Source organism: Diabrotica virgifera, chromosome 1 (assembly GCF_917563875.1).
Source record: "Diabrotica virgifera virgifera chromosome 1, PGI_DIABVI_V3a".
In the NCBI taxonomy this organism is placed as follows: domain Eukaryota; kingdom Metazoa; phylum Arthropoda; class Insecta; order Coleoptera; family Chrysomelidae; genus Diabrotica; species Diabrotica virgifera.
In genome coordinates, this window is record NC_065443.1 from 39,273,426 (window position 1) to 39,285,609 (window position 12,184).

Consider the following 12,184-nt stretch of genomic DNA (forward strand, 5'->3'; position numbering starts at 1 on the left):
TTACAAAATGCTATGGTTCACTATATTGTCAAAATAAAAATGATTAGCCTTCAACAGCTATCTTCTATAAAAGAATAATAGGACATCATACGTAATTTTATTTATTTATCAACATTGGCCATTTGCTTTTGGCCACTGTCGTTATTGACCGGTTATTGATGAAAACTCTAATTTTAGGTTATTTTTTTCATAACATTGGCCAATAGCTAATGTTATTGTCGTTAATGGCCGGGCATTATCGCTAATAACCAGGGGAAATAAACATTCACGACAATGCCTGGTCTTTAACGTCAATGGCCTATTTACATCATTGTTCGTAACAACATTGTTCGTAACAACATATATTATACTCTTCGACCCTTTCGATCTCACGTCCATCTAAGTCGATTGTGATATTTTGATTTGTCATCACTTTTGTTTTATTTAAATTCATTTTTAAACCGATTTTCTCAGATTCTCGTTTAAGCTCCTTTAGCATGTATGTAGATTAGTTCCTCTGTATTGTTGCTTATAAGTACTATGTCATCGGCAAATCTTATATAACTTAAAAATCGTCTAGTATTGATATACTTACTTTACTTTACTCCTCTTGATTCCATTTGGAACATAGGGCCTCTAGAGTCCCCCTTCATTCATCTCTGTTTCTGGCCAGGGCTTTCACCTCTTTCCATGTTAACCCATTGTCTTCTAGCTCTCTGGTAATATTTCTTTTCCAGGATGTCATTGGTCTGCCTTGTTTTCTTTTTCCAGTTGGTTGGTAATCCAGGGCTTGTTTGGTTATATCAACTTCATTTTTCCTTAATGTGTGTTCAATAAACTTCCATTTGCGTCTATTTATTGTTTTGGCTATCGGCTCTTGATTAGTTTTTCTCCAAAGTTCCTTTTTACTTATCCGATTTGGCCAATATATTTGCAATATACGTCTAAGGCACCTATTTACAAATGTTTGAACATTTTGTATAATCTTTTTCTCTATTTTCCAAGTTTCTGCTGCATATAGCAAAATGCTCTTTACATTTGTATTAAATATCCTGGTTTTGGTTTTGGTTGTTAATTTATTGGACTCCCATGTTTTCTTCAGCATATAGCACGCATCTTGGGCTTTAGTTATCCTTCCATTAATTTCCTCTTCTATTCCACCGCTAGCGTCAATTGTGCTTCCCAGATAGCAAAACTTCTGCTGTACATTTTCTACTTCTTCTTCATATTAATCTTCATAAGTTTGGTTTTTCTTGTGTTAATCGCTAATCCTATTTTTCTTGCTTCTTTTGTCACCTTTTCTGTTTTTTCTGCATATGTTGTCTTTTTTCGGACACCAGATATATATCATCCGCAAAGTCTAGATCTTCAAGCTGAACGAAAGCATTTCATCTAAATCCTGTTTTATTTTTCGTTGCCTTCTTCATGACCCAGTCAATTAAGATCAAAAATATGGTTGGAGATAGAATACACCCCTGTCTGACTCCACTGTCTATGTTGATTGGTTCTGTGAGTTTCCCATTGTGCATGATTTGTGCGGTATAGTTTTCATAGAACATTTTGATAATTCTTATGTATTTTAATGGAATTCCATATCTCTTTAATATTTCCCACTTTTTTTCCCTGTTAATTCGGTCAAAGGCTCGTCTAAAGTCTGTCTAAAGGCTCATCAAAATCAAATAGATTTTGCTCTGCCATTCTATTGTTTGTTCTACAATGTTTCTTAATGTGTTAATATGATCTGTGCATGCTTTATTACTTATGAAGCCCGCTTGGTTTGGTCTTAACAACTGGTCTATAGTTTCTTTCATTCTTTCTAATATCATCCTTGTCATGACTTTACTCACTGTATAAAGTAGTGTTATTGCTCGCCAAATGTTGCAATTCGTTTGATCTCCCTTATTGGGTATCTTTACAATTATATCTTTTTTCCAATCATAAGGTATGCTCTCTTCCTGCCATATTCTGTTTATTAGTACATACAGGATTTCTTCCGATGTTTCTCTATCTGCATTCAGTAGTTCTGTGGTAATGTTATCTATTCCAGCTGCTTTCCCTCTTTTCAGCTGTTGTATTGCTTTACTTACTTCTTTTTTTGTGAATTCTGATTCTGATTCCGTGTTCTATTATTCTGTTGGCATATACTTCTCTAAAATGTTCGATCCATCTCCCAACTATTTCCTTTTCATTCTTCAATATTTTGCCATTTTTGTCTTTTACATGTTCAATTCATTTTTCCGCGCGAGCTTATATAGTTTTTTCGTCGTTTTATAGTTCAGAGAAATAAGGGAAAAATATCCTGTTGGTGACACAATCCCCTCCAGTCCGAAACCAAATTTTTTGAGTAGTATGGACATCTATAATAATAACCTATATGTTTCCTGCAGCCGATTTTGATAATATACATAGTTATAAACAAATAAAGATCAAAAACGGTAAATTTTTGCTTTTTCGTCTATTACCAAAAAGTTAAGCATTTTAAACAAATTTGAGAGTAAGAAACTCATAAATCGTATAAAAAAAGAATGTGTGTGTACTTTGTATGCACGTAAGAAGTTATACTTCTATTATATGATTCCAACGGAATTAATATATGTACTTTAAACAGTTTGTTTATATTTTATTTAAATATTAAACTAATTTTAATACCTACTACTTTCCAAACATTTTTATTAAAACAATACCAAAAATTAAAAAAATAAAAGAATAAAACACACACAAACACATTGAAAAATGCACCAAAGAAATGATTTTTGAACAATAATTGTTAGCAAAAATTTTAACTAAATAAGCATTTTCTGAAAAAAATTATATAACAAATATATTCACAATCATAAAATGTATTAAAAAAATAAAAACTTTCATTGGATTCGAACCCGCGTGCTTAGAGTTGAAATCCACTCACACACACACACCCGTCACCCGACTTGACCACTTACACGTAATTGTCATGTGGGAAGGTAGGCTAACTGAACGTTTTACTGTTTGACAGTTCTGAATTTAATCAGATTAGTTTGATTTTTGTGTGTGTGTGTGTTCACGTTTACAAAGGGAATTAAAATATTCAAATACAACAAAACATACAGTAAGAAAACAATAGGTATATTAGATGAAGAGAGGAAGAAATTTTGTTGGTAATCAAATTATGTAATATAGATAAATATAGGTAAAATAGATAGGTACTTACATACATTTTCCAAATAGGTAAGTACCTATGTAAATTTTTATTACAATACTGAAACATTTACAATTAAGTACGTACCTGTTGCTTTTAAAAAGTATTTAAAAAGTTACTACAATTATAAACTTGCTTTTGTCTGTGTCCTCACAACAATAAAAACTAATATACAATATTTGTTTATCCGTAACCTCCATATCGAACAATTATTGTCATGTCATTTGAACACCCAATCAGAGCAAAGGTATAATGCGTCTTCGCCGGGAACAAGATTTTTGATGAATTCGCGCATATTAAATTTCACTCCCATCGCTCCTAAAGAAGTATAACTTCAAAAACTTCAATATAGTGTTCGCTGAATATGTCTATCCTTATGGGTTGATTAGAAAATTGCAAAATAAATCATAAATTTTGAGTTTTTATAAATATTCATAACTTATGTAAAAATTAACTTAGAACCTTCTAATTACACGGAATGCTGAGACTTCTGGTGTTTAAATCATACCCTAAATTTCAAAGCAATTGGTCAAAAAGTTTAAAAGTTATTTAATTTGTTTATCCCAAATTAATTTTTTTTGCAACACTATAAGTCAGAAAATAATGAAGTTACAGTAATACTTTGGATAGTTTATGAAAGAAGACGATTTACAGTATTAATTTAATTAAAAAGAATGACCAAAAATATTTCTAAATATTGCAAAATTATTTCGCAAAAACATGTGAATTCAAAAAGGTGGGGCTAACTTCGTCCCTAATTGTCCTAGGACAATTGTTTTTATTTCTAAATGTGTATAAAAATTCAGTCTTTCTAAATATGAAAAAATAATTTTTCTGCGGGTAACGGTTAAAAAGTTATTCTAATTGTTTATATAAGTAAGCAAAAAATCGACATGTTTCTGCAAAATAATTTTACACTGTCTAAAATTACTTTTTCTCATTTTTTAAATTAAGTTAATAGTGTAAATCTTCTTCTTTCATAAACTATCCAATGTATTACTGTAACTTCATCATTTTCTGACTTATAATTTGGGATAAACAAATTAAATAACTTTTAAACTATTTGACCAATTGCTTTGAAATTTAAAATATGATTTAAGCACCAGAAGTCTTAGCACTTCGTGTAATTAGAAGGTTCTAAGTTAATTTTTACATAAGTTATGAACATTTATAAAATCTCAAAATTTATGACTTCTTTTGCAATTTTCTTAGCAACAAATAAGGATATAGAAATGCAAGCCTCAACGTCCCAAGCTGACCGATGACCGGGAAGCCGACGCAGCATAACCGAACCAATAGATAGATGCAACATACATTTTTCAGCATTCTTTTTAATTTGTATTTAATTGTATAACAATAGTTCCATAAGTTGTAAAAGTTGTGATTTTTCAAATAAAACCTTTTTTAAAAGTTACGTTTAAGTGTTCCCAAAATTTCTATATACATATTCAGCGAACGCCATATTGAAGTTTTTTATATAATTTATGAGTCTCTTATTCCCAAATTTGTTTGGAATGCTTCACTTTTTAGTAATAGACGAAAAAAGCGAAAATTCACCGTTTTTTAATTTTCATTTGTTTATAACTATGTATATCATCAAAATCGGCTGCAGGAAACATATAGGTTATTAATATATATTGAAACAGACTGTATGACTTGTACACACTTCTAAATAGGTCAAACCGGCAAACAGGTGTATGTTCTAAAAGAAACTGAAAGTGTGTAAAAAATTTTTTTAATAATCAGCTAAGTACTTTCAACACATAACGTGCCATCATCAGAGCTTCGTCCTCTTATAAATCCTTCATAGAAGAGCAATTGTTAAAATTCACATGATAAATCACGGATACTGGGCAAAAGCCACAGATATCGGGTATAAAACCCTTAAAATTAAAAGTTTATCACATCTAAATTCTTTTTTAGTTTAAAATTAATTACAACATGGCTGCGTCAAACCATTGTGAGTTCACGTGAACTCACAATGGTTTGACGCAGCCATGTTGTAATTTTAAACTAAAAAAGAATTTAGATGTGATGAACTTTTAATTTTAAGGGTTTTATACCCGATATCTGTGGCTTTTGCCAAGTATCCGTGATTTATCATGTGAATTTTAACAATTGCTCTTCTATGAAGGATTTATAAGAGGACGAAGCTCTGATGATGGCACGTTATGTGTTGAAAGTACTTAGCTGATTATTAAAAAAAATTTTTACACACTTTCAATTTCTTTGAGAACATACACCTGTTTGCCGGTTTGACCTATTAATATATATGTCCATACTACTCAAAAAATTTGGTTTCGGCCTGGAGGGGGATGTGTCACGAGAAAAATCTTATTTCTCTGGACTATTATTATACAGATTTCCCATGCCGTTCTTTTTTGCTGCTGTTTCTGCTTCTATTAACAGTTCTTCGTTATATTGTCTTTTGTCGTTTGCCGCACTTTTTTAACTTCTTTATCTTTCTCTCTATATTCTCTCTTCATTTGTTCCCTTTTTTTTAGATCATTTTTTAGCATTTTACATTTAAGTAGTTTCCTTTCTTTTATTTTTTCCCACGTGCTTCTCGATAGCCATGGTTTATTACTTCTTTTTTGTATTCCTATCGTTTCTTTTGCTGCTTGTGTATATACAATATACATACTTGCATTTATCCCACCGCTCTTCTATCGTAGCATTTTGTGTGTTGTAAGTTTTATTATATAATTCTCTTAACTTGGTCTTATATTCTTCAGTACTTTCATTTCCGTCTTTGAGCCACTGAACGTTATATATTTCTCGTTGTTCCATTGGCGTTTTCTTACTTCTGGCTAGTTTGAGTATGATTTTGGCTCTAATCAACATGTGGTTGGACCCTACGTCTGCCCCTCTCATTGCTCTAACATCTAACAGTGAGTGCCTCCATGTCTTATCTATGGTTATGTGGTCAATCTGATTGTGTGTTTGTCCATTGGGGGATGTCCATGTTACTTTATGTATGCGTTTGTGTTGAAATATACTTCCACTTATGACTAAACTGTTTTGGGTGCAGAAATCTATAAACTTGTTACCATTATCATTAATTTGTCCCAATCCTTCTTTCACCATTACAGTTTCTCTTCCACTATTATTCGTTTCTATTTTGGCATTCATAACTACGATTATCATCACAATATTTTTTTATATTTTTTTTGTATTTTATCGTATGCCGTCTGTAGCTGTTGCTAAAACTCATCTTTTACGTTCTGTTCTTTTTCATTTGTTGGTGCATATACATTAACAATTATTAGATTTCTATATCTCTCTTTGATTCTAGCCATTATTATTCTATCCGAGATGGCTTCCCATTCTATTAGGGCATTTGTTGCTTCTTTTGAAATCATGAATGCAACACCAATCTCGTGTCGGTCTTTTTCGCCACATTTTCCCGAGTATATAACTGTTTTGTCTTGTTCAATTCTTGTTTTTCCACATCCCTTCCATCTAATTTCAGATAATCCTAATATACTAATGTTATTTTTATCCATTTCTTTTGCCACGTGATGTGTTTTACTTATTTCAAACATTGTTCGGACATTCCAGCATCCTATGTACGTTGTTTTTCTCAAATCCATTTCCGTGGCCATTTTCGTCATCGCGTTATCCGTCCTATTTCCGAGGCTTGTAGAAGTTTCTTTACCAATAGTATTTTTTATGTGGTGAGGTCGCTAATCTCACGCACAACCCTCCTCCTTTCTCATCTTGGGATTGGGACCAGGTAATGGTGGAGTGTGGAGTTAGTATTGATATAGTGGTAACTAAACTATTTTAATTTTTTGTTTTGTAGGAAAATGAATACATTAACACAAGACGGAAAAAAGCAACAAAATCGGAAGTCGAATTTGAAGCTCCTACATGTCTTACAGTACTGCTAGCACGGATTGGGTACTACATTCTTATAGCAATAGGATTTTTAAACGAATTTCTGTTTCCTTCAAAAGTAGTAGAAGAAAAAAATAGAAAAGGTTACGAAAGCATTCTTGATAACTACACGCCGTTTTATTTAAAATACGTAGTTTACCGATATAACGACTGTCAGAGGACCATATGTAGTATCGCAGGACCTGAAGTGACTTTTAGAGATCGAGTGTTTACCATAAACTCACAGTATCGGTAGGTTACATGAAATATATTATACAAATTTTCATTTTCCTAGGTCTTTAAGAACTGCTACATAAGTCTTAAGATATCTCAATACCACATGTAAAATTATACAACCTTTTGTCGCAATATTTTAAATATTTTAGCGGTTTCTATGTATTTAAATAACAAAAAATATAACAAATATCTATACTACAATCACAACAAATATGCATTAGAAAAAAACCAACCAAGACATGTTGAATGTTACGAGGAGCACTCCCAAATCATAATTTACAATGTATATGTTACGGGTAAAGTTAGATAAACGGGTAATTCTAGGATTACCCGAGTAAAGTGCGAAGTACTCGCGAGGTATGGATAATATCCGATAGTAAGTCCGAAATCACATGCGATCCAAAATTATTGTCATCATAGGTGGCTCTGAACGATACAGCGCATGTCTATTATTATTTCAGATATACTTTCCAGTTTACGTCAACTTTGACAGATACTTGTCAGTGTACGTACGTCAACTTCAAAAACACCATAATTGAACATAAAAAGTAGCAGAGGAAGCAACATTTTAACTTTATACGAATTAAAAGTCTTGAAATTGGGTATCTTTTCAACGTGTTTTCAATCTTTATTCTTTGTTTGGAAAAGTGATCATAACAACACTGAATATAGCCGCAGTTAGCCGTGACGTCACACTCCGGCGGTCTTTCAGATTAAAACAAGACATACGTAACTTTTTGCACAGATACATAGCTTTGATCCCAATAATTGTGGATCGTTCGTTATAATTTAAATAAAAACAAAATAAGTTATCAATCGAAGTAGCACAGAGAACGACAATAAATATCGTTCCCATACCACCAGATTGACAACAGGTAGAATACTTTCTTTGGTTACAACCTCCTGAAATTTTCAAAAATTTTAAATCATACAGGATGCCGAGGAAATTAAGATGAGAGAATTTTAAATAATTCACAACCCATCTGCTCAGCGTGGTAAAAGTTCCTACAAGAAAGATTCCTTAGTACTCAACAAAAGAGTAAAATGAATTTAAATGTATAAACATTTTCAATTTCTTTGCAACACAAACCAAACATGTGAGCTACTCAGAAGAATAAGTTTAGGTTGGGCTGTATTCGGAAAAATGAGAGACATGTTTAAAACAAATATACCAATCCACAATACCAATCCATTTAAAAAGGAATGCTTTTAACCAGTGCGTTCTACCAGTTCTCACATACGGAGAAGAAACCTTAGCTCACAAAAACATCAACTGAAAAATTTAAAAGGGCACAAGGAAAGATGGAGAGATCAATTCTTGGAAAAACCTTAAGAAATAGAGTAAGAAACGAGGAAGTTCGTAGACAAACCGGAGTGGAGGATATTATGTTGCAAGAATGAAAGACAACAGGTGGACCAAAAATTGCTTGAGTGGAGACCACGGGCAGAAAAGCGAATCCGAGGAAGATTACCAACGCGATGGACCGACGACCACAAAAGAATTGTGACCAATTAGATAACAGAGGCGCATTGGAAGAAGATTGAAATATCTGGAGAAGGCCAATGTTCAACAATGGACAAATCAGGGCCGATTGATGATGATAATTTGATGCCAAAGCTGAAAAATCTATTTCTATATGGAAATGATCTGTGGTGTGCTATAAATTATGTGCGGTGTTACAGGATAGAGCTCTTCCACACTACGGCGTTGAGGTACAAAATTAGCTTAATAAAATTTTCTCAGGTAGGTGAATAGGTGGGGATCTATCGAATGGCCACCAAGGTCTCCCGATTTGATTTCGTTAGTCTTTTTATGAGATATTTGAATTCATATACACGTGTATCATCATCATCACACACGTATGTGTAAATTCAAAGTGTTTCAAAGTCGACTGAATAATGTCAAGAACTCCTGAAGTCATCTAAAACGTTAGAAAAGAATTTACTGTCCGTCGTTCTCATTGCATCATTGCTGAAGGTCGTCAATTTCAACATCTCTTATAATTTGATTGTATTTTACTAAACAGTTATATTGTACTAATATACCAACAGTTTTGGTTAACCCTGTAGAAATAAATATTCAAATAATTGCATCATTGCAAAGCCGATTAGGAGACCTTTTAAATGAGGTATCCTGTGACGTCGGTTTGCATTATTGACGTGTTTTTTAAATAATGACTTTATTCCATAAATTTGCATCATACTGTATAGTTATCTATATACAGGGTAACGAGAAAGTATGGAAAGTACGGTAATTTCTCGTGAACTGCTTGAACGATTTTTATACATTTTGGTGGGTAAGGGTGTTTTAATGCGGCCGATATTATAGTGGTAATTACATTGTTGTCAAATTTTTTTTCCATCGTCCGTTTTCAGTTTTTCTAGAAATCTAATTAACTTTCTTATTTTAAATAGAACACCCTGTATATTTTTTGCGTTTTGAAGTCCTTAAGAAATACTCATTATTTTTCATGTTATATTCCTTATATAGACCAGGGTAGAAAAATAAAAACGGGAAAAAAATCAATACAGGTATTTGAAGGTGCTAAATCGTAGGGAGGATATAGTTAATTAAAAATACATACAGAGGTACTCGCAAATCGACCCAATTTTTTTATAAAAAAATGCCAAAGTCAGAAAATATTGTTTTTTGACTATAGCATTTTTAGTATCATCTTTACAGCAAAAGTTTTGTTATGAAAGTTGTGTATCACAAAAAAACGATTAATTTTAATTTTTACAAGTTAAAATCCATAAAGAATTAACCGAGATAATTGCAAAAAACCACATTTTTTGCACTATTTTGGAAACGTTAATAACTTTTACCAAATAGGCCGTAAGGAACTTATTATACCTTGATCATGAGGTAATTAAGTGCCTTTATTAGTTTACAAAACCTCAAGAAGATCTGTTTGTTAGTTTACAAGTTATGTTAAATGTTTATCCCAGACATCGAATGTTTAAACAATCATTGTTGCCCAAGGAGTGTCTTCAGAGCTTTTTGCCAAAGTGCAATGACTACTTTAAGACTGAAAGTACTAAGAAAGTTAAAAAAATAATATATTTGTTTTTTAAATGTTGTTAAACAACTCGATAAAAAAATGGTAAGTTTTTTCCTTATAAACAATTAGAAGATCTTTGTAATTTTTTCTGATAAATAATTATAATTGGTTGTGTCAAAAATCTGGTAAAAAAATGCAGATAAAAATGAAAAAAAACACTTTCTAGGACCAATAATAGCCAAGTTTTACTTTTTTTTGAAAAATCACATCTCTATTGTTTATAAATATTAAGAGTTGAAATTTTTACAGCATCGTAATAAATATCTATATTTTAATGACAATTGATAAGTACGAAATATCTTCTATTTAAAACGAGTAATAACCCCTTAAAGTCAAGTTACTCACGCTGACTGAGCTGGGACCTTGTGATATGGAAGAATGTCGGAGTCCAGTTTCTCTAGTCGAGATTTTGCTATAGAAAGTTCAACTTACAGCGCTTGAAAAATTTTATAATATCCTAGCTTCCAGAGAACCTAGAGCCTTCAATTTTTTTTTAAATTGGGGTAACTCGACGAAAGAATAACAACTAGCTAACTTTAATTGACCGGAAAAATCGGAAAATTCTGGAAAATGCATTTTTTTATTCAACATTCATTTACAATGTTAGCACTAATATATTTTGATAAATATTTTCATAAAATATTATAAATTTGTGAATAAATATTAAAATATAATTATAGTATGTATATATTTATTTATATACAGGGTTGTTCATTTTATTCGCCTCAGTGTCTGTACGGAAAACGACTTGATTTAAAAAAAATTCTTCTTAGAAATATACAAAGCCATTAACACTAGAATCTAAAAATAATATTAATTATACAGGGTGCTTCAAAAAAGAGTGGTATATCAAAGATATATTTTATATGGAACACCCTACACCTGATGAAATTTTTGAATTGCTCTTAAACAATAAGCTAGACTATACCTAAGTACAGGGTGTTTTGATTTATTTCAATTAAAAAAAAATGTAAAGTTTTAGAAAAAATAAATTAAAAGGTATTTACGAATCTAAGAATTTACGAGTACATCTGTATGTATTATCAATAAACTATATCCCCCCTACGATTTAGCACCTTCAAATACCTGTATTGATTTTTACCCTGAAATCGCTCATATTTATTTTTCTACCCTGGTGTATGGTGAAGAAACACAAAACACAAAAACACATATTATGTGTTTTTGTAGATACACATTAAAACTAGTTTTGGCCCTATAATAAGGTATGTTTTTGTTTATATTTTCAGTTTTGTTGAATGTTTTTGTTTTTAATTAATTTTTAAATCTAAAAATGTACGAATAAATAATTATAAATTTTATTACAATAAATATCTGTTCCAATATGCTGAATAGTCTATTATAAAGGTCCAAGAAAAAATTTGTCACCGATTCTTAGATTCGTAGATATTAATTTTTTTTTCTAAAACCTTACATTCTTATAAAAATCGAAATAAATCAAAACACCCTGTATTTAGATGTAAGAAACCCTTATAAAAATATAGCTTATTTTTTAAGGAAAATTCAAAAATGGCTCACGTGTAGGGTGTTCCATAAGAGAAAATATAACTTTAATATACCCCTCTTTTTTGAAGCACCCTGTATAATTATCATTAGTTTTAGATTGTAGTGTTAATGGCCCTGTAAATGGCTGTGAAGAATTTTTTTAAATATCAAGTCGTTTTCCGTACAGAGACCGAGGCAAATACGATGAACCACCCTGTATATACATATACTGTACATTCTATTATTTATTTACAAATTTATAATATGTTATGAAAATATTTATTGAAATATATTAGTGTTAACGTTGTAAATGAAAGTTGAATAAAAAAGTTCATTTTCCAGAATTTCC

General features: G+C 31.3%; 2 protein-coding genes across 2 annotated transcripts in view; one reads left to right on the forward strand and one right to left on the reverse strand.

Moving 5' to 3' along the window:
• The window catches only part of LOC114335865 (uncharacterized), a 129,980-nt gene that overhangs the window by 63,019 nt on the left and 54,777 nt on the right, over nt 1-12,184 (reverse strand). The gene's annotated exons all lie outside the window — the stretch shown is intronic.
• Nucleotides 1-12,184, forward strand: part of LOC126884443 (serine palmitoyltransferase 2-like) — a 53,411-nt gene that overhangs the window by 7,784 nt on the left and 33,443 nt on the right. Inside the window, exon 2 of the mRNA XM_050650383.1 lies at nt 6,960-7,285. Within this exon, the coding sequence (XP_050506340.1) occupies nt 6,960-7,285 (326 nt within the window). The remainder of the gene's footprint in view (nt 1-6,959; nt 7,286-12,184) is intronic.